Source organism: Chaetodon trifascialis, chromosome 14, assembly GCF_039877785.1.
Source record: "Chaetodon trifascialis isolate fChaTrf1 chromosome 14, fChaTrf1.hap1, whole genome shotgun sequence".
Classification (NCBI taxonomy): Eukaryota; Metazoa; Chordata; class Actinopteri; order Chaetodontiformes; family Chaetodontidae; genus Chaetodon; species Chaetodon trifascialis.
In genome coordinates, this window is record NC_092069.1 from 23,584,000 (window position 1) to 23,607,303 (window position 23,304).

Below are 23,304 nucleotides of genomic sequence, written 5' to 3' on the forward strand. Positions count from 1 at the left end.
GTTGATTTGATTTGTGATGGTTGTCAACTGTTTATTTCCTCTGGTTTGGCAGATGAAGAGTAGAAACATGTGGAAACATGTCTCAGAAATTAAACGGAGTAGAAGCTCTTTCCTTTTTGCATCTTTTCAGAAAGCTGACTGCTGGTGCAATACCCTGACCGAGCAGTTAATTAATAAAACAGCATAGTCATATCTTGTCACTGAGGTAGTTTTTAAGTTTTGTTGAAACTATCTATTGAGTGTTGGCAGTATTTTGTAATACTGTTGCTGTATTAGATTGTCTGATATCAAAATATTTTCCCGAATGTATAATGATGGTCAAGTAATATTAGAAATACTGAACGTGAAACGCACCATTTCTTGTTTATATTTTGCTCACATAATGCATATTCCGAATGAAGCTCAATTTAATAAAATTGTCTTATTAAAGCTTCGGAGTACATACACTGTAGCAGCACTGTAACATTGATAAATTCGTATATGTTTTGACTGGATGCTATTCTGCTCTCAGCAGATCATGGTTTATTGATTCTCACAAAATGCTTTGCAAATAAACCCAGCAGAAGGGAAGCTGTAAACAGAGGTGGTCTCCTATGCCTGTGGTTTGCTTTCCAATACAGATACTGGCCCTGTGTGGAAGTCAGTGAGGGGTCTCAACACAACATTTTTGACCCAGATCCATTTAACTAAATCTACCCATTGAGACAAGTAGACAAACCAGGTAATAATGGAGAATCTTATTATTTGCCTTGATATTAATCGAATTACCATAAACCAACTCATAAATTGAATATGTGGTCCATGAAGCAGTTGCCTGTTTCACCCTGTCACGGCTTAATGAGTTTTAAAGTAAATACAACTGATAGAGATATGTAAATGATATGTTTATAGGCATATATATTGAAGTTAAACTGTTACATGGTTTATGGATTTAATGTAGTAAACATATTGTGCGGAAATTTACATCACTTCTGTCTGTTTTTACGTATATTTATTATTAAGCGTTCCGAAAAGGCATCAACAACAATCATGATACCGCAAACTGACACTGGGACTTCTTGCCCTCAGTCTCTCATTCAGGCAGTACGCTGGATGCAAATCCCTCCTACTTCACTAGGATTGGCAGACGAGATATCCAATTAGAGCCCCAAATCGCAACAAAACTCAGCGATGATTGGTGGAACTCATTGGAGGCGGGTGACGGCCCAAACGGTTAAACTCAGGGCGACGAAAGCTCCACGGCTAAACGCGGAAAGAGAAACACACTCATCGCTGTACTATTGTACAATTTGCCTTCAACAAGACAGATATAACGTTAGAAAATATCAGCGGGACACGAGTTCAAAGAAACAAGTTGACATCATGCAAAGGAAGAAGGACATTTATCAAGGTACGAGAAAAGCCGTGGTTTTCATTTTGTAATTTGACAACGTTCCCTCTTTCCCTGAGTTTCATTTACTGAAAACTTGACCTATTTCGTGAAACGAGTAGCTAACGTTACTTAGCTTCTAGTTAGCAAGCTAGCTAGCTAACATTGTGGCGTATTGTGAGTTCAGCGCAGTAACCTAATTAATGTGACTGTAGCACCTTAACCACTGATTTTGACTAAGGCCTAGCAACATTAAAGTCAAATCTTTCATAAAAAAAATATGTCTGTGATAACATTCCCTTTTTCCTCCTCTCAGGTGGCGCTCCTGTTGATAGATTTCGAGAACACTCGAGACTTATGCACACACATGTGAGTATGATTCACCGGACAATTTACATTGTATTTTCATTGCTATGAGATTACTGGTATTTCCGGTTAACAGTGCGCTGCTGGTAACGTGCCACCTGGTCTAGCGTTACCACAACACCGAGCCCAAAAAGTTGTGCCCCTGAGTCCATGTGTTCACCTCCTTCATCCAGTCATGTGTTCACAAAGTGGTGAACCTCGCTCCATCCTGGCTGCCCCTACCCAATCATGATACTGTCAGCTGCTACCAATCAACCTGTTTACCTGTGGAATGATCCAAACAGGAGTTTTTGGAGCGTTCCACATCTTTCTCAGTCTTTAGTTGCTCCTCTCCCAACATGTTTAAAACGTATTTACTGTATCAAATTCAGAATAAGCAGAGCAAAAATCAATGATATTGATTGGGTAAAACAGTAACTACTAGTCTCAATGTTACAGCAGCAATAATAACTGTCAGCTCTTGTGGTTAAAAAAATAACATCACACATAATCAGCTGATCTTTCCTCCTCCTCAGGAATCTATGGTGGATTACATACGTCGACGTCATGCTATGAACTCCTTCCTGGATGCCTTTACTGCTGGTCTTTTCGGTAAGGCGTTTTCTGAAGTGGAGATAAAACGCCTGGTATTATTGGACTTAAAACCAATGAACCAAAACAGACTAGTTTGCTCTTACTCGTTGACATTGCACAAGTACATACAGGTTGTGTATTTTACTTCTTAGAGGTGTCAGGTGTTGGCAGGATGAGCAGGTAACACCTAATCACTGCCTTCTTACTCAGTTCCTGAATCATCCAGTGAAAGTCCACGTCTGTGAGTGCATTTGTTGTTAAAGATGCAGCAACAGAAAGAGAGCATGTTGCTAGTGGACCCATAGCCTCAACCTGTTTTTTCCCCCTTAACCCCAGCAGGTTAACCAGCAGATACACAAGATGAAGATACATATCATCTTAGTTTTGCAATCTCTATTGCAGTGCAAGACTCTAAATAGTTCATTACAGGTCTATAAGAATGCAACGGTCTAGATAACATAAGATGCATATAATAGTTAATGATTACGCTGTTCCCCAAAGTGTACAACTTTGCTAACACAGCCAAACACCAAGCAAATGCTGCAACGCAAGACAAAACTTAGCAAGTCTGCTAATATGACTTATCAGTCAAAACAGCAAGATGGCCAGCTGGGTGTCTGTCTTGCAGTCTTTTATCTCAACGACTAAAATACAGTCAGAGTCCAAAGCTATTCGGCCATCTGACAGACAGTTGTGATGGAGGTTACTGGTGAGATTATTCACCAAAATCAGTCAGACTGAGAAGAGTTAATCGCCGAGTTCTGCCTCTGCACATACAGTAGTAGTACTGTATAGTGAACTACAGTTTACCTACCTGTCCTTTTTAAAACAATAGTCTGATTTAAATGTCTTTGTGGGTTCAGATGATGCGCGCGCTAACTTGAAATGAGAGTAAATGAATGGCTGCTCTTTGTGTTTGTCTGTATCTCCCAGGTTTTGATTTTTTAAGGACTGTCGATGGAAACCTGGACGAAGACAGCCTATATTCTGATGATGATGACGACGATGATGATGATGATGACTACTATCCACGCAGTGTTTCTCACAGGCCTTTAGAACCACACCCACGAATAAGACAACTTACAGATGAGGTATGACTCTTCTGTTTCGCTCTTTGAAAGTGAAACCCTAACATTTGCCTCATTATTTATGGCTGATTTGTCACGATCTAACTGACTTGACTTCACTGTATGAAGAATACATTTAAGAACTTTAGAGATTTAAGAACTTTAAACAGTAGTACATTGTGTATTGTCTTTTTAATTCCTTGGATTTCCTGAACGTTGACTCATCTTAGGTTTTCTTTCTTTCAGGAAGCAGATAAACATGCAAAAGAATTGATTGAAGAAGAGGAACGGCGTAAGGAGAAAACAAAGAGGAACAAGCGTAAGAAATTGGTCAGTATTGGAATAATTATTAGGATTTTACCTCATTTTGAATGTTGTTTTTTTTCTTAAGTGGAGATGTAACACACACTAAGGGTTGTTGTCGGGTGCTGATCACTGGAAATCCCCCCAAATATGAATTTCATTAAGAGTGTGCTACAGTCCTGTCTTTGGCAATGTCTTTCAACACTTTTCTTCATTGTGTTACAGCGTAAGAAAGAGAAGAAACGATTAGAAAAGGAGAATGCAGTTAAAGATGTTTTACCTGTAAGTCTTGTTTTACTTCTCTTACTATGAGTACACATAAGTATTGTAGTCTGGAAATAAAATCCAGACACCATGTTTTTTTCAAAGCCATGCTGATTACATCATGTCATTTTTTTGTTATCTCAGGAGGAAGAACAAGCAAAGTTAGACTCCTCTGAAAATCAGGAAGAAAATCCTGTTATTGAAAATAACACAGATGCGAATGAATCTCCTGAATCTGCTAAATCAAAAATTGCAGCTGAGGCGGTTGGATGTGATGAGAGCTGTGATAATAATAAAAAAGAAAATCATGTGAAGATGTATAAGGAGGAAGATGAGGAGCAAAAGGTTTGTGGAGATTTTAACATTTCTGTGTGTTGCTCACTGAATGTTTTTTCTCGTAAACTACTCTTATTTTAGGCTGTTGCAGACCAATAGCCTAAAATAAGCCTAAAAGAATAATTTAAATGGTTCTGGAAATGTTTTGAAGTGATGCTTTGAGAGGCTGGTTTCATAAATACAGTTAAAGACCTAAAACGTTAGCAATGCTAATTATTATGTTCTGTTTTAAAAGTGTTCCAGCTTTTTTGGAGTCATGGTTGTCCTAACCTGGACCTACAAGTTAGCAGAAGTACTGAGATCTGCCACACTGACTCACGTAATGATGCTGACAGGTTTTTGTACTGTTTGTGCAATGGATGATTTTAGACATTGTCTGAAGTCAGACTATTGATTTGATCTAAGCCACAGTTCAAGACTGCCTTTATGAAACTGGCCCAAGATTTTAAAGATTGGTCCTGTTGTATCACACAAAACACAGATTCATTTTTGGACGATTATCTTTACATCACCATCTTGTTTTTCATTATCCTCCACAGAATTTGGAGGTAAATAATTCATATGTTTCGACGGCTAACTCTGAGGTGCCTGAGGAGACGTGTAACCAGAGGCCTTCGAGAGAAAAGAAAAAGAAAAAATCTAAATTGCTGGAAGGTCAGGAGCCCAAGGAGGAAAACCCGAAAGTTGAGGAGAAACCTGAGGTTCAAAAGAAGGAAGAGAAACATGAACCCAATAAAGAGGTGGGAACGCTGAAAACAAGTAAAGGGTTGAAATGCAGAAACCTGCTTGATTGCAGATATTTTACACTTGAGTCACACCAGACAGAAACTAAATCTTAAAGTTCAGGCTGGAGGAAAGTCCAGTGTTTCCTGCAGTGCTCGGTGTGCTTCACAGACTCATGTGTTACTTTGCATTTCAACAGGCAGCAGTGGATCCTGTGGCAGAAGACTTTGCAAGAAGAAGCAGAGAGCTTGCTGGTAAGTTGTATTTCCATTAAAATGTTTCTCTGTGAGACTTTGACAAAATGATGATGTGAAGGCACTGAAGCGAGCACAGCTGTCCTTGGTCTTCCTTCCAGGTATTGGAAATCGTTTAGCTGCCTCTGGACAGTATGAGATGGCTGTGAAATACTTCACCGACGCCATTAAATACAACCCAAAGGAATTTAAGTAAGACCATGGACTTACATTTACTTCAGTCTTCATTAAAGCGCCCACAGGCTTCTGTTAATGACCTTGAATTATGTTTACTACTGTTTTTCAGGCTATTTGGAAATCGGTCCCTGTGTTATGAAAGAATGCAGCAGTATGAAAGCGCTCTCAGGGATGCTGACCTTGCACTCTGCATTGAACCAAACTGGATAAAAGGTTTATTTAGAAAAGGAAAAGCGCTCTGTGGACTCAAGGTAAATCACACATCCTGTATCCAGTTAACCCTGCTTAAACTGTGCACCTTTTGTTTTTCTGTGTGTGCTTTCCCTTTATGTTACAAGTGGCTGAACATTCAGAAAAACACCTAATATTGTTGTAAAACCTGTGTGCAAGTCAAGAAGTTGGTAGTAGAGTCAAGAACACAATCTACAATGTTAATTCCCCTCATTTCCATTGCTTAAATAAAAGTGCTTCATCACTTAATTAATGTGTTTTAAATCCTCTCTAATTCCTGCTTCACATCCTCTCCAGAGATACTACGACGCCTCGCTCATCTATAAGGAGGTGTTGCAGCTGGAAAGTTCGAGCATTGAAGCCACACAGGAGCTGAAACGAGCGCAGACGTTGCACCTTATGGTAGGAGAAGCTAACGTACAGAGATTCACAAGGCAAAAAAAGCCCGATCGTTAAAAAGGAAAGGACTTTCACTCAGCACAGTGACTGAGAATAATAGGAAATAGTTGTTTCCTCTGCCGGTTTATATTTCATTCAGCAGTTTCAGTTCATGTTTTTGAGGCGTTCATGCTCAGTATGTGAGCATTAGGGTGAATCTGCAGGGTGTCAGCTGGAGGGAATTGATGATTTTAATAAATTCTAATTATAAAATGTGTACATGCCCTTTGAGACTTTAACATCTTCCGTTTCAGGAAATGGGCTTCAGCTGGACGCAGAGCTCTGAGGCCTTGAAATCACACGCCACTTTAGAGGAAGCCGTCGAAGCTCTGTTTGGTGGTGACAGTAATCCTGGTCCTGAAGGTTAATGTCTCACAATGTTTCTCAGAGTTGGAGAGATGAGCCTTTTCTTCAGCGATGTCCTGGTATTTGAGCTCTGTGTTTCTTGGCTCTCTTCAGATGCCGCTGCTGTCAGTAGAGACATTGCAGAGCAGCCGGCGGTGGAGGAAGAGGACGAGGACGATGAGGGAGAATGGATTGTCCTACAAACGAGCCGCCCCAGAACGCAGCAGATCAGAGAGTCTGATGCTTCAGGCCAAAGCAGATCGAAATCTCAGTCACCGACCCCTCCCTCAAGAAATTCTGTGAAACCGTAAGTTGACTGCATGTCTTTAATGTGTATTTTAAAATGGTGATTATTTCATTTTAAAGTGAAAAATGCTACTTAATACTGCTTGTAATACTTTAAAGTGGCAAAATGTCCACCTCACCACAGGTTGCATATGTGCCTCAGATTATTACCTTGTGAAGGTTTTAGAAGCTTAAAGGTAATTTTATCCACGGTTACAATTTTAAAAAGCGAACATTTAAGAAAAGCCAGAAAAATGTGAACTGTGTTTGGCAGCAAAAGTAAAAGAGGAACAATTTATATATAGAAAATAAGTTTTGCCTTGACCTTCGACTGCATCGTGGTGACATTATGAGAGAACACAACGCTATCTGGACAGATTAGTATTCATAGAGCATAAACTGCTCTAGGATGGTTCCAACTCGAGGGGAAATGTTCAAGGTGGAAGGGAACGTAGCGCCCCTCCGACCGAACCAAATAACTTTATTCTTGGCAGTATTTCATGATCAAGGTAAATAAAAGCCTGCTGTAATTTAAGATAACTACCCTTAAGTGATTTCCTCACTGCATCAGGAGATGGACCAGTGTCATAGAAGATTGTATCATCAGCATATAAGTGAATATGAGCGTTATTGACTAAATGAGGTATATCATTATGTATAAATATGCAGAAGAGTGTGGGACTAAGTACTGAGCCCAGGAGGACGCCTTAAGATACATAGAGAGACTACAAGAGATGGAGATGTAAATTTATACACTGCCACTCTCAGAGAGGTACTTCAAAAAACAAGCTAATGAATGACTGGAGACCCAAATACTATCAGATTTGAGTTATTTTTAGTCTAGTTTCAGTTTTCCTTGCATGCATCAGTCTGCAGAGCTCAGTTATTTAGTCTCACTTTGGATCGTGGAAATGTGGAAATATAAATTTCCATTTACTACTGTATATTAGTATCTTATGCAGTAGTAATCAGTCTCGAACAGAGTGTTGTGCATGATGCAGTACTAGATTATCACTGTACATTTACAGACGGAATTTCAGCTGACTGTCCTCTGCACTGCTGAGCGAAGGCGGCTGTCTGTGCAAGAACAAACGTGAATGTGGAGTTCACAGATTTCTGTGTTTTCAGGATCATTTACTGAATCGTGCTTGAGTGCAACATTATTTTAAAGTGTTGTTTTATCTTCTCTGTTTTCTCTAAAGGAAGCGCTTCCCCGTTTGGGTTGGATCCTTGGCGCCTTCTGTCACCTACGCAACACTTCACGAGCTCTTCAGCAGGTGAAGTGCCTCAGCCTGATCTCCTCCACGTCTCTGAGGATTGTTTCATTTAGTTTCAACGTACAGAAAGTTTCAGCAACAAGAATACAAAGAATTAAAAGGGCAGTTTTAAGTGTGTAGAATATGATAAAGTGGAGAAAACAAGGGCAAAGAGCCACATTTTAGCATATGTTACAGATGTAGCTCTAGTTTCTGGTGTTTGATTTGGATTCCATGAAATATTTTCAATTTAAAAAATAAAAAACACTCACTGACATATTGATGCGACGTTTGATTGTGGAGTTTGACCACCAGAAGATTCAAGAGCATCGGCTCTGAGCTCGTTAAGTTCCTTTTGCCACTGAATGGATGTGTTGATTTGTCTGCATCGACTCGAGGATGTTGAGCAAGTCGCCCCGCAGGGATTTTTAATGTTTATGCCTTTTCTCTTTCTCAGAGCCGGGACGGTCAACAGTATCAAGATGCTGCTGGAACACCAGTGTGCCTTTGTGAACTACACCAGAAAGGAAGACTGTGAAAGAGCCATCCAGTGTATTAATGTAGGTATATGTTCACTTTAAAGGATATTATATGTTTAGGCATCCAGCTGATGTGCTGATGATGTTTGAGCCACTTACAACTGTCCAAACACAGAATAAGCTCATGACATGTTGAGTATTGTGATATTTCTTGTCAACATTAATGTGACTGCGTGTTAAAGGGCATGTTGTCAATCCACTGTCAGCAGAAAGTGGTTATTACATTTATTATTGATAAAAAGCTTCAGATGGAGCCAAAAAACAAACATCTTAAATGAACATTTTGAACTTAAACATTAATAAAACAGGATGTGATGATTTGTCAATCCTGTTTGACATAAACTCAACTGAAAACAGCACAAAAACAATATATTTAACGTTTTACCTCATCAGCTTCATTGGCTTTTATAAATATCTGCTATTCTGAACTTGATGCAGCAACACGTTTCAAACGAGTTGAGACAGGAGCAACAAAAGACCGAGAAAGATGTGGATGCTCCAAAAGCACCGAGGATTTAAATTGCGTATAAATACAAAGTTAAGAGGGGAGTCAGAAAATATGTTCGGTTGTTTGTATTCACAACTTGGCAGGTTTTAAGTGGAGCAGGAAGTTGGAGACAAGGGGGAAAAGTTATTTTGATCATGTGTTGCTGAAGCAGTGACTGACTGCAGCTCTTCTCACTCTGTCAGGTTATTCATGCTTTGAAGTCTGTCTGCTTCTCTAAAACTGCAGCATTGTTTTCCCATCACACAAATCGAATCTGACATGAATCTTATCAGCCGATTTTCCGTGAGGCGTCCTCGCTTTTCTTTTCCCTCCAGTACGGCTCTGTTAAACGTCACTTAAAGTGTTTATTTTTCAGGACAGTGATTTTACAGTATGCAAGGAAATAATGGTGTTTTTACAAACGCAAGTCATCAGAAGTCGAGCTTTTCTTGTCCCGCAGCCATCGCTTTAACGCTTGTTTGTTTGCACGTTTTCGGCTGTGACTGACGGCTTTTGTGCGCTGCTGCATAAATTAGTGCAATATTAATAACTGTCAAGCCATGATGCATTAAACTGAGGCTGAATTAATCTGTAACTATTATGAGCATTGATGAGCTGTTAAATTTTTAAGCACAAATACACTGGCTGCAGCTGCATCGCTCTGTTTCCTTCAGTCCTCCACACATTTAAAGTCGACACCTTGGGGTCTGTGAAACTGTTTAATCAATTACAACAGAAAATAGACCGTAAACATTTGACAAGCAGCTGTTCAGAAGCTGTCAATACGATGGAAAATCTGCTCCAGATCGGCCCAGAGGTTTGACTTACTGACTGCACTCAGTGAGCAAAATGGCTGATTTTTAGCTGCTGTTTGTGTTGACGTGTTTGTCAGATGTTCAAAGCCTGTTTTCTCCACAGGGAATGGTGGTGGAGGGGTCTCCGCTGTCCGTGCGATATCCCAGCAAATTCCAAATGATGCCCAAATCAGCCGCTGACCCCTCTTCACAGCCCGGGTAAGAACATGTTTTTCACTGCTTTAGCACTGTTTCACTTCAGTTATGAATTCAGATTTTACTTCTCTTGGGGTGTAAAATTATTGAAATCATATAGGTTAGATGGCAGAAAATCAAGATTACTGTCAGGCATATTTTATTTTACCGTTGAACTTTAAAATACAGTAGATGTAAGTAGGACATCTATAAATGCAAAGTATAAAATAACCAGTACGAGTGAAGAAAATTTAATGTGTAGTTATTTTGCTTATTTGCTATCATTGAGCGCTGAGAAGGAGTCCTGTCACTGATCATAAAGAAACACATGCTAGATCATGCTTTAAGTGCTTAAACCAGCCTAAACTTTGACACGTGTCCTTTCCTATTGTTGTAGCCCGTACAAGAAGGAGTGCTTTTTCTGGAGGACCACGGGCTGCACGAGGTCGGACTGCACCTACAAACACGTCCCAGAGCACAAGAACATCGATCGGGACAAATTCACCAGTAGGCTGGGAAATCATCACATGTAGGAAATCAAAAGCAACGAGCATGCGTTGTTTCCTTTGGCGTTTGACGCAGTGGTGGTGCTGTTTTTAGTCACCTCGCCTCCATCTTTGGTTTTGGATCTTGTGAAGTTTAGCCAAAAAACGATAATTGTGTTTGGGTTGTTATTCTTATGCATTTTTTTGGAGAAACCACGATGGCCCACCATTGCTGTACAAATGCAAAGGACACACTGAACTATGTTGCTGTTGTATTATAGTAATAACTCATGTGCGTCATGCTTTGGGCATTCCTTTGCAATTTGATTTGTCAGGGATTACTTGTGATGATCTAATCTGTTTAAAGATTGAGTTAAAACACTTGATTTTCCCTTTTTGTTGCACGATTTTAAATTGTTCTTAACAGGTTTTTCTGTTGATTTCTAGTCACCACTAGGTGGCACCATTACCTTTATCCCTTAACTTTGGGGCTACAAACTCTTCTGCTTTCATTTTAAAGGCTGTGATTTACGAGTAGTTATGCTACAGGCATATTTATCGTGCCATGTTTAGTTGTGCTTTTTTTTAATGTGCAGGGTAACTATTGGTTCATATTATGTGTACATTTTATAATGGCATGTCTGTTGGAGAATCTGTTTAAGTGTAGTGATGTTTGGATGCAAACTGTTACAATAAGTGCCTTTTCGTAGCACTGTGGCTGCAGTTTATCACGGATCAGCCCAGAGGGAATCAAAGTCTCTACTGTGAGCTTGTTTATGTTGTGCCATAGACATTAATATACATACAGGACAAGACCAAAGACTGGGTGTAGGTGGAGCAGTGTAGAAAGATATGAGCCTCTAGTATACACACAGTACAGTCACCTTCATGATAAATTGCATGAGATTTGTGAGCGGGATCGTTCAGGCCTCAGCGTGTAACTCAGTGTAATTTGGGATATCGCTCTGCAGTCAGGGGAAGCTGTGACTTTAGGATGAGAGCCCCACTGGTTCTGCGCTGTCCCACCACTAAAACATCCCTAGATTAATCCCAGCAGCAGCTGTGTATCCTGTTGCAGTGTCCTTGAGTGAGAAGCCCTCTGCAGTCGTCTTAGCCCGAGCCGGAGTTAGAGTGCCAGTTAAACACCTGACGAGTCACCATTGTCCCAGAGATTTTATCTAAAGCCAGGTTCTTCTAAGCCTAAAATACCTCCCTCCAATCCCCCCCGACTGCGTCTCCTCGCCGTTTATGTGGGTGGGATTTGTGCAGATCCCTCTTCGCGAAAGCCCAGCAGGTTTGTTCTTTGACTTGAGCAGTTCAAGGTCACTTTTGTGACTCCGGTTATGCAACGTGTGGGGTGTGAATTACAAAACCTTCCCAAAGAGCTGAATAATTGCCTAAAAATGAGCACTGAAAAAAAGAGTTGGAAAGTGCTTAGTCTTGACCTAACAGACAGAGCAGCTGTACTCGTGGGCATTAATTGGCTGATTGTGGCATACCTCACAAAGCCCTTTTGATCTGCGTGAGATTGGAGAGCATGAAAGGCCTGTAATAGTAATAACATGAACTCTGGTTGAACCCATAGGCAGCACTGAGCCATGCTGTTGATACATTACCAACTCTATATTTAATCTCACTGGTCCGCTCGGCTGTGCGCTGCTAAAAACCTGTTCAAATGCAGATAAAGACTGATAAGAGGTGAGGGTTCACAAACTGGCTGGAATCAACATCCCGCCGCTCCAGCCCGGATGAAGCCAATCCCTCACTTAACTAAAGCAAACAGCAGGAAGATTAAGTGCATCTTGTTAAAAGGCTGCTGGGTTTGTAGAGCTTTTAACAGATTTCGCTCTCCCTCCCGACAGGAGGGAAAGGGAACAAGAAAACACAGTAACAGAAATTAACCAGCAGACATGACATGTTGCTCTCCCACGCTTTGCTTTTTGATATATGGCTATGCAGCAGAAAGCCTCCTCACTCCCCCTCGAGAGAAGTTTTGAGTTGGAGTAATTGAATGCGTTTCTTTTAGCGCAGAGATACATAATCTAATTTTTATTCTAATTCTGTGCTTTCCCTCCGCCGCTAAATCAGCTATTGATGTGACATGAGGGAGTAGCTGACTCATGCTGTATATCAACAGTCTGATTTGTTTCTCAGGAAGCCCAAATAAACGCTCCACAGCAGCTCTGCAGCTGCTCAGCTTACAGGCCTCTGCTCCAACCTCATAACCTTCCCAGCAGGGCTGCTGCTGTTTGCCTGCCTTTTTTTTAAAGCAATGACACTTCAAACACAGCAGTGTGTGTGTTTTGGAGCAGCACACCAGAGTTATATTATTTATGTATTTCCAACAAATTGTCGCAGGAGCATTGTCTTTGCAGTCTAAAGGCCCAGTCGGCTTCTCGTTATGAGTGACGAGGTCCCGCATGAACAAAAAAAACCTGTTCAAATCTGATTTGGGGTATTTTACAGGAGAGATTTCAGTCGACAGTTAAAGGGTTGTTACCTACCTAATGCTGTTATTCAAATGTGAGCACATTCACAAAGTCCCAGAGCACAAGATAAAGCAGTTTTTTTCGTGTTCAAATGAGATGAGACAAAGTTTTCAGAGATTTGAAACTCGTTGGAGTCATGTTTAACATACACGAAAAGACAATTTTGCACTTTCATCCTCAGAAATGTTGTTTTCCCCTAAATTTTGGAAGAATTTCATTTCAGAATGTAAAGATTTTGGTTTGTTGCTACTGGAAATTCAGTCAAAGATCTCATAAAATTACTAAAGGTGACCCCCTGTATTCTTTATGTTGAGATGTAAATGTGTAATTATGAAGCGAACAGATTGTAAAGAGCGGGTTGACTGAGATCTGTGAAATGATAGGATGGTCGACTCACACAATGGGGAGGCATCTGCTTCACTGCGGCCTCTTCTCTACCGTTGCTGGATTTCTTTGTTGCACTGTGAAATGAATACAGTAATTGTCACAATGAGAAATTGACCTTCTCTTTAATCTAGACAGAGGCCCCCTTAACAAGTTAAAATAGCGCAAACCCAATTAGGGAATTGATTGCTTGCTTTCATTTTCCTCATTTGCATCAGGGTCATATAGGGAAGATGAATGAACGTCTAGTCTTTTGTCCACACTGTCATTCCTGATTATGGGGTATCTATTGCTAAGACATGAGCGGGAGAAAAGTCTTTTGTCCACCCTTGAACTCATCTCTGATAATCTGCTGTTAAATACCTACAGAAAGGACGACCTACACAAGATTAAAAAGTCCTCTTTCATATCTGCTGTACAAAGACAGAAGTTTTTATGTTAATCACATCCTTTGATGTATCATTCAAATGTCCGTGCTGATGCGCAGGTCAATAAAGGCGTACGTTACTGCCATATTTAAAGGCTTATAAGGGGTTTTTAATGAGTATCCTGTTTATTGGTCGACATTCATCTCACTATGATAAAAAAACACCACTTGTAGAGACTTAGGCCTTGACCACGTGTGTGGATTTTGTAAAACAAACATTTTCATCTGCATTGGGGCTTCCTGTTCACACACCAACAATGGTTTAGTTTTTAGAAAAAACAAACAAACAATGACATCATCACCTGGATTCACGCATGCACATGGTTGCTTTGTGTAATGAACATGTATCTGACATGAAAACATTGGCCTGAAAGGTGTTAGCTAACTACAAATATGTGAATTATTAACTATTACAGTTACTACTGCTATAGGAAAACAAGCTGATGCTCATTATAATTTGATGTTTTATTGAGAATTTGTTGCTACCTACTGGGCTGGCATGCTTGTTTGAGAGTTTGGTGTGTACAGAGGTTTTGTTTTAATGGCAGAGGAAATATCCGTATATGTGTGGTCAAGGCCTAAAAGGATTATTTTTTCTCACTGTCGACAGATCCCATGAAAATGCTAAAAACCACATTACATAAGTCCGTCTCTGAGCATTTCCTGTGGCGCTGAGCCCCCGGCCCATTGGTTCCTACAAAATATGTAAATCTTTATGTTATACTTTCATTCAGAGGAGGCTCATTAATTTCCTGAAACAGCTGGGCTCTGTCATTTTCAGCAAACGCTTATCAAACAGAAGCAAATGGTGCATTCTGCTGGGGACTATTTCAGCTGTGGATCAATACACATTTGGTGCATTTTGAGTATTTACAGCTGCAGAATGGTGAATGTGTGACATGTTCATGTTTAAGAGGAACTCCACCTATTTTACACACCAGTGACCGTTTGCAGGTGGGGAATTCTGCACATGTGAGAAAAGTTTCTAAAGCCTTTTGTGGCTCCAGAGAGAGCTGCACCAAATCTGATTTGTAGCCTCAAGTGATGTCACTTGAGTCAGCATCAGTTGGGTCTGAAGACAAGTTTGAAAATGAAAAAAAATCTGAGGATGAGGAGTTAAAAATAAGTTTCCAGACCTCTGTAGCCGACCTCTCATCTCCACTTGAGGCTACGTTAGCTCCTACTAGCATAACGCACCAGAATCTGACCGAGCTGTCGGTGGTGGAGTTGCATTGTGGGTAATGACAGTGGCAGGTTTTGACAAGGGAGACGAATTTGTGGAATAAGAAAAGACTATCTCTGTTTCTGCTGCATCGATTTGATTCTTTTTATTAAAACTGTTCATCATGAAGCTGACAGTGTTCCAGGAGTGCAAAGCTAAATCAGTGCATCATTGTTGGTTTGGGCCTTTTCATGGGATCTATAAACCTTTTTTTTCCCCAGTCATTGTCTAAAAAATCTAAAACACCACAATGCTCAACGCTTTAAAAAATATAATGATTACAGTTGCTGTAATATAACATGTAAAAACACTGGTTTGCTCCTTGTAACATCCATGATTTGTATGTTTCTGCACATGAAGTATGTTCACTCCTGTTTCTTTACCTCTGAATAAATTATTTAAGTGTGCAGGTTTTTATGTGTACATGTTTATGTTCACACACACGCACACACAGACTGCAGGGTGACAGGGAGGATAATGGCATTGACTCCCTTTGTTATCTTCCCTGATAAATGGCAGTTTAAAGGTTGAGCCTCACATCTCTTTCATCTCCGTCAGACGTGAGCGGACACGTATTCTGAGTGTTGTCGCTTTATTTTGGTCTTTGTCTGTGTGATCGATTGAAAAATGGCCTGAACGGGAGCACAGTGTCATTAACATGATTAGAGGCCTGTAAACAAAAAAGACCTCTGGGTTTTCACAGCACCGCTGCACACAGCGTGACGTAAGCGCCGGGCACGTCTCAACTTGTGTTTCCTTCAAGTATTTTCGTGACTTAATGGGGCAAGAAATATGTGGCCTGTGTGCGTTGGAATCATTAAAACCTCCCGTCAGGTTGTATTTCATCCTGCTATCGACCTACATATCTGGAGGTAACATGTTCAAGGGCATGAAGAATGTCGTAGCCTGTAAATCCTCTCATTGTTGCCTCAAGGAGTTTGACTTCCAATAACTGATGCCCACTTCCATTCATCACCTTCAGTCCTGCAGAACACTCAATGCTAAACCCCACGCGGGCCTCTCTCACACATTGTCCAGTGGCTGTCTTCCATTGTGTGTCAGTCATTTTTCAAAAACCATATATTAACCTCTACAACGCCATACAAAATAACGTCACCATTAATCTGCGGTTCATACCTCGGACAGTGATTTATAACAGGAGACACATGTAATAAAACTTTGCCCTCCAGGCCTTACCAAACTGCGCGCTTCCTGTACAAATGAAACCTGCTTCCTTTAATACAGATAATGCTGAGTGGCACGTCGGCGCAGTTTGAGTCTCTTATTAAAACGAGCTGGTGTTTGCGAAGGGGTAAAGAAATATAATTCACTGCCCATTTTTGTCATTCACTCCCTGAAGCCATCGATCTTGTCAGATTTATCTTCGTTACTTAACCACTTGCACCACGCCGAGCTTTATTGTTTAAACGCCTTGTGTATGAGTGGGACAAGGCAAACAAGCCGGTTTACTGTGTAATGTTTACCACCCATTTAAGAAGCACTGAGGAGGCTGTTTATCTCTCTTCTGGTTATTGAGGCTGTGTAGCAACCAGGATGTCTGGGACGATTTAAGACTTCCTCCTGCTCGCCTGCTTGCTTTCCCTGTTTGAAAATGCTGCAGAGGATCCATCTATTCCTCTCGTTGTAATGAACCTCCCTGGGGGCCCGGGCACACCATGTGAAGATGCCTTAGTACCAGAGCGATTCATTACCTCGGAAATGTGAGCTTTTGTTCCGTTTTCAGCAGAGCCCCATTAATCTTGGGCTGCCTCCTGGCATGCAGGCCAGGTACTGCTTTGGTAATTACAGTTAATCATCATTCAGACGTGCACACGGACTGCAGCCTCTTCAGTGGTCTCCACACGGGGGCAAATCTACGCCCTTACACTGTTATTTACCCCCCCTCCAACTGTAACTCTGCGTCCCAGTTGCGCCATAAAGAAGCCTCATTTCTCTCCTTTTTTCCTTTGTGTCCTGGTAAGTGAACCACAAGAGTTTTGGTAATTGTGTCCAGTAAGGTTTGGCTCCAGTCGTGCAGCAGCCTCCCCTGCACAAACAAGTAAACATCCCAGCCCCGCCTCCCCCGCCCCCCTCTAAACACGTACACTATCCAGCTGTCAGTGGTGCAGTTACTGGAGCCTACTGTTCACCTGCCGTTTATGATTGTGATTAATGGACAGATTACAAGATGGATGATTTTCAGGAGCAACAAGCAGAAAGAGACCATCTGTATGTTCTCGCGGCAGAGGAACACATGGAGGTGGATAACTTCATCACCCGGGGCACTGAAAACACGTGGAGAGCTAAAGGGACAAAATAATACACATATCACTGCTTCAGGTGGCAATCAGCAGCTATTTTGCAGCACTGGACCACTTTGGACCACTTCGGTCCAGTCTGAACCGAACCGAACTATCATTGGAAGGACTGCCATGAAATTACGTACCAACATTCGAATCCTAATGACTCCACCTCCAGTGCCACCACCTCAGACACCTGCAGTGTGGATTTTAATTAGAAGTCTTTACTGTCATCATCTTGCCAAAATGCTAGTTTGTCTAATATTTGGTTTACGGCCTGCAGAGCTAATGTCATTCCCATCAGCTGCAGCCATACTTTGTGTTGAGCACTGATTAGCAAATGTTAGCATGCTAAAACGCTAAATTAACCTTATACCTGTTAAACATCAGCATGTTAGCATTGCTGTCACGGGCATGCTAGCATGTCGGAATCAGAATAGGCTCTATTGGCCAAGTATGTGTGCACATACAAGGAATCCGCTTTAAGCATTTCACTCGTGGAAAAAAGACATCCAGCACAACGAGGACAAAAAGAAAAAAAAAAAAGACTGAACAATAAGTTAAGTAGTGAAGATGTTGGCATTTAACAAGAAGTAACGCTGTACCCATGTGTAGCTGATAGCATAGTCCTTTAGTTTAAGAAAAAACTTCCAAGAAATTCACTGGTTTGAGCTTCTGAAATGAGAATATTTGCTTAGCTCAGTCCAAATATCTTTATATCTAAATGTTTTGGGGTTTTCAAATGCTGGCCGTACAAAATGAGCAATTTAAAGGCATCAGCTGGGAAACTGTGAAAGGCATTTCTCACTATTTTCTGACATTTTACAGACTAAACCACTCTAATGCATGTAAACAACTGTTAATTGCACCTATTTTTATATTCAAATCCCAGTCAGGCAGCGGAGAACAATACAAGCTTGGCTGCTGGTAGATTTAGTAGAAAGTGTATTAATAACCCATGCTGCATTATTATATAATTCTATGGGAATAAAGCATGACTTTTATCGTCTGTCATTTATTATTCAGCATCGCTAAAATATTGAGTAAAAGTAAAACTGTTACAGTTTCCAAAGAAGGACGTCGTTGTTTCATCTATGCGTGTGTTGTCATTTTATTTCTGGTGCACCGTTTTCCTAAAACTAGCTCATCTACCTCTGCTGCGGTTAGTGATCACCTGCGTTTCCCAGAATGGCTTTGACTCCTGCATCGTTCCTGATGTTGCAGGATTCATCTGTCGGTTAGAAAGACACCGGTAATATAGTCAGAGCAGAAGAAACAGGGAGAAACCCTCGACAGAGGAGACAAAGGCCAATGTGTGCACCCACAGTGGGAGGAAATGTAGCAGAATGTGTGCTGAGGGTCACATCTCTCGTTCTGACAGCTAATGTCGATGCAAAACGGTGGTTTAAAACGTAAGTATTTGCATACAGACCCTAGTCTCGTTGTTTACTGGTACCTTTATTTCTTTAGGCGAGATTTTCCCTTTTGAAGCAAACCTCGTCTTGAAAATACATCCAACTGTGTTCCTTTTCACGCCTGATATGAGTCATCTTGCCAGAGAAGGTGTCACTTTTTAGAAATGTTTTTACAACAAAACCCTTCAGCTGTGTAGTTCCCCAAAAGAGCACCCAGTCAGTCATCCATTGAGCAGACTGAAAAAACACGAGCATCCAGGGAAACTGTGAAGACTCTTGATCAGCTCGCTGTTGCACATTCCTCTAAGGACCAGCCACAGGCTCTCTGGGTATTGATTAACATTTTAGATATGAGCAAAGAAGAGAAACGCCGATTAGCAAAATGTGCCCTTAGAGGTTTGCTGTTTGTAATTTGAATGAGGATAAACTCAGAGTTTAAAGGCTGCAGCAGCAAATGAGATGAGAGTTTGAGTCAGGTTGACCTCCTTCAAGGAGAACAAAAGCAAACGCAAACAAGACCATGCTGCTGTTTGCTTTAGGTGATAAAAAACAAAAACCAGAGGTGGTAGTGATGGCAAGGTATGCTGAAGACATTTGGGTCCCATCTGTCAGAAATGAGAAATGAGTGAGGCCAGCGGCCTGCTATCTGACGCCGGGGGGTGGGGTGGGGTGGGGGGGCTTTTCTTGGGTTTGTTTCACACCTGTTGGGTTGTGTACTGTGCACAAAGGAGGAAGAAGCTGGAAGATGTCCTGACGGTGTCGTCATCCAGACTCACTCATGCATGTTCAGAAAAAAATCATCTCTTTTACCCCCTTGAGAAACTCCTGGGAGCCAGGAACCAATCACAGAGCTGAACACTCACACATCTTTCTTCTGTGGGTGCAGAATGCAAAAAAACCTGTGAATTATGTCCCAAAAAAACAATACTGTTGAATGCTCCCAGTTTAGTCCATTAGCTAAAATTACGTTTCGAGCCCAAACTGCCTTTTCATCAGGTGAAGACATATTGAGGTTAAATCACTCTGCATCTGACAAAGAATGGTTCAAAATGCAGCATTTTACTAATGTTATAAAAATAGAAATCTTAAAAGGAGCATTCAACAGTCTCATGAATCTTTGCATGACATTAATTATTGTCAAGAAATCCCATGAAATCACCAAAACAGACCATGAACCAGTCCTGAGATTTAACCTTTAAACTGCCATTTATCAGATAAGACAACAAAGGGAGTCAGTGCCATTATCCTCCCCGTCACCCTGCAGCCTCATGCACACACACATGAAAACCTGCAAGCTTGAATAATTCATTCAAATGGAAAGAAACAGATGAATGTACATTACAGAGGCAGTCAGACGGTTTTGCTGAACACACTGCAGAAACATATAAAATATGGATGTAATAAGGACCGCTGAAGTGTTTTGCCTACATTAACGACTGTAATCTTTATATTATTGCTGATTTTTATATGCAGTGTTTTAGGTTTTTTCAATGCATTTCCATTCTTTACAGGCAACCACAGGAAGAAAAATAACCAGATCAAAGCCAGCAATGAACCGATCTTATTAACAAGCACTGCCTGTGTGTCCAAAGCCTGATTTATCTGCTTCCTCTGTGCCATCGAGCCACAGTGTAGCACAGGGCAACATGCTCCTTCTTTACCATCAGCACACACTGTATTTTACTTTAACTCAGGTCCACACACACCGTTCTGATGCTGTAAATACTCAGTGGAGCACCAAATGTGTATTAATGCAGAGATGAGAATGGTCCCAGGCATGTGCAGCATTTACGTATATTTGCACAGCGTTTGCTAAAAGCTACAGCTCCCTGCTTTAGGAAATTATTTAACTTTAAAAAAAACAACAATACTACTACAACTACAGGTATAATATGTAGATTTTGATTACGTAACGCAGAAACAAGCTCCAGATTCTTCCACTGATTTCAGGCTCGAGCGCTGGAGGACTTCAGGAGTATGAACGTCTGAACGAGGCCTCGCCGATTGTTTGCTTTTACCTTTGTGTCCTCCACACCGCTGCCACCTTAAACCGCAAGACACCTGTCCCTTTGTGTGACACTTTCCACACACACATGCGCGCACACACCCATTGAAAACCTCTGGGGGTTTCTGCCCAGTCATTTGGCACATTTTTGATGTTGAATCAAAAAAGACAAAATGAGAGAGCGGGGAGGGAGAGGGGAGGGCGAGGGAGCAATCTAGGCTTTCCACTCCAGTGAAAGGCACTCTTTGTTGAGCACTCCTCTGCAACCTCCACCCCCCCGCCCGACTCAACCCTCCCTCCACATCCACCCTTCATCCCCCTCCCTGCCCTCCCCTCCAAAGCCCGGGTGGATTTTTCATTAAATGCTATCAGAAATGTGACTGGTCCTATTCATGGGCAGATGGAGGGCTGGCTGTGCGGCTGGAGACCAATACCTTCAGTGGAGAATGACAGGAATCTGGGCTGTAGGTGAAGGTCCGGGCGGGTGGACCAGGCAGACTGCAGAGGACCTGACAGAGAAAGAAAAATTAGCTTTTCTTTGTGCGTAACAGCCCCTTTTGCCAAATGTGAGCATGTCTGATGTGTTCCTCTGTCCCACTGCGCTCTCGCTCTGATTTTCTCAGGTTAGGCCTCCTTTGTTTGCAGAGAAAAGAAAAACACCCTCACATTTGTTATATTCAATGGCAGCTCAGTGTTTTCCCTCTCCGCTCCGAGGCTCCTCCAAGTAAGACCTCCTTGTCCTCATTTTTTAAAAAGCTACTTAAAGAGTTAAGAGCACTCTGCCTAAACAAAACAACATATTGTGCCACTGTTCCCTCAGACAAACAAGGTGACCAGATCCATCCGTTGTTCATTTCTCACCAAAGGAAAGAGATGAACCTCTCATATTGTCAGAGAGCGGTCGATTATGTCACGGGACAATGGAAGGCAGCGGGTTGGAAGAAAACACAAACAATGATTTCCGCAACAGCAATTTAATCCTCTGGCGTTAAAACCTGACACAAAGTGGACAAAGGCGAGGAGGCTGGCACGAATAAACCCCTGAATCTGAAGATTAAGCAAAAAAAAAAAAAAAAAAAGGAAAAAAGAGAGGATCCTTTGTGTAAAAAGGCCCTTTATCTGCTTTTGAAGTCTGTGAGACCTGCCAGCCGTCCTCAGCCTCTCTTTGTAACCGGCCCCCATGTCCCACAGCAAACCACCACCTCACTTTCATCTGCCCGTCATCTTAGGGGGCAATTAATGCCATTCAGGTCTACCCACTATACAGCGAGCGAGAGGGAGAAAGATGGTGGGAAGGCTCATCTACTTGTTGAAACAGGGACTTGACAACAGTTTAGTGTAGCCTAATTTGGTGCATATAAGGCAAGTGCCATTTCTTATCTGATAAAATTCAGCGCCGCTCTCCTCTCCCTATCATTATTTATATTTGATTGGGCTTCTGTTTACAGACAGGCAGCGTGGAAAGCAGCCAGGCTGTTGCTTAATGAATATTTCACTGCCTCCACACAATAAGCCTCCCATGATAGCCTTGCGAGTAACGTCCCGCTATGCTCTGCAATTCTGCCGTGCGGCGCGCAATAAGTCCGACTCATACTTGATAAAGCTGCATATGAGGAGAAGCCCCGGGTTTTATCGTTGACCTTTCCGCTCTCTGCTGTAGTTCCTTTACTCTGGGGACTCCCACTGTTTCTGCTTTGCTGTTTTAATACAGCGGCCCCAGCCCCGGCGTCCGCGAGAGGCAGGGGAAATAAAGCCCCCATTTGCATTACGTAATTTCATGCATTATTCAGAGCTTCAGAGAATCATTTCACCTAGACAACTCCTCAGAGGGCAGTGAGGAGATAACTGTTAGTGACAGGACTGGCTCATGAAATGCAGAGTGACTTAACCACCCAATCTGCAGATATTATCCCGGCCTGAATTGGAAATAGACAGTGGCACGCTCGCACAGACGCGCTCTCACAGAAGTACACACTCGCTGTTATTTTCACTTTTTCTTTTCTGTCGCTGAGGGAGAACAAGCGATATCAGATGCACATTTTTACGGTATATCCGTTTTATGATGCTGTTGCTATTTCAAAAGGATTTCAAAGACCACAGGAAACTACAGCACGGATGAATAGTGCTGTACGGGTAGGAGTTGATCTGTCTTTTTCTACCTCGCACATAAAACCACAAAAGAGCCGAAGGTTTTGAATCCGGATACTTTTAGATAATGATGTTCTATTTCTGCTCGTGCTTGCTTTTCTCGGCGCCGATCCTCTGCAGCCTGTTATGTTGCAGTCGTGTCAAAATGGGGAATATGTAAAGATTTTATTGTCATAATCTGTCTCTTTTAATGGGCCGCATTAGTTTGGAAGCAGAACTCGCAGCAGCGGCAGCGAGTCCATCACAAGGCAAAGAGAGTGCAGACAGGCCAATTAGGGCAATCAAACAGCCACTGTAGCACATAAGCTGCATAGCTGGGCTGCTCACAGCAACTGGACATTGTGTCTTTTTTGTCCAAAGCTCACAACAGAAAAGAGTCTGAAAGAGCCCACAGCCCCGATGGTGGAGCAGTTGTTATCGCAGGCAG

General features: G+C 41.7%; 2 protein-coding genes across 3 annotated transcripts in view; both read left to right on the forward strand.

Moving 5' to 3' along the window:
* The window catches only part of dctn1b (dynactin 1b), a 186,280-nt gene that overhangs the window by 42,756 nt on the left and 120,220 nt on the right, over nt 1–23,304 (forward strand). The window lies entirely within an intron of this gene.
* On the forward strand, nt 1,218–15,416 carry LOC139341789 (protein STIP1 homolog). 2 transcript variants are annotated; one of them, XM_070978463.1, is made up of 18 exons: nt 1,218–1,390; nt 1,686–1,738; nt 2,251–2,326; nt 3,242–3,399; nt 3,622–3,705; nt 3,904–3,960; nt 4,087–4,287; nt 4,818–5,018; nt 5,201–5,255; nt 5,357–5,447; nt 5,542–5,683; nt 5,961–6,065; nt 6,356–6,464; nt 6,561–6,753; nt 7,934–8,008; nt 8,445–8,547; nt 9,932–10,026; nt 10,400–15,416. In XM_070978463.1, exons 1-18 carry the CDS (start codon nt 1,363–1,365, stop codon nt 10,533–10,535), a joined length of 1,962 nt encoding a protein of 653 aa, XP_070834564.1. In that variant the 5' UTR covers nt 1,218–1,362; the 3' UTR covers nt 10,536–15,416. The 2 variants fall into 2 exon arrangements, with proteins under 2 accessions (XP_070834564.1, XP_070834563.1); XM_070978462.1 differs by having other exon boundaries at nt 5,198–5,255; nt 10,400–10,637.

Excerpts from the sequence above, each read along its gene's own strand:
- LOC139341789 (XM_070978462.1), top strand. The coding sequence starts at position 1,363 with ATGCAAAGGAAGAAGGACATTTATCAAG. Across the intron at positions 1,739-2,250 it reads CGAGACTTATGCACACACAT|GAATCTATGGTGGATTACAT; the intron begins GTGAGTATGATT and ends CCTCCTCCTCAG. Across the intron at positions 5,019-5,197 it reads AACATGAACCCAATAAAGAG|CAGGCAGCAGTGGATCCTGT; the intron begins GTGGGAACGCTG and ends TTTGCATTTCAA.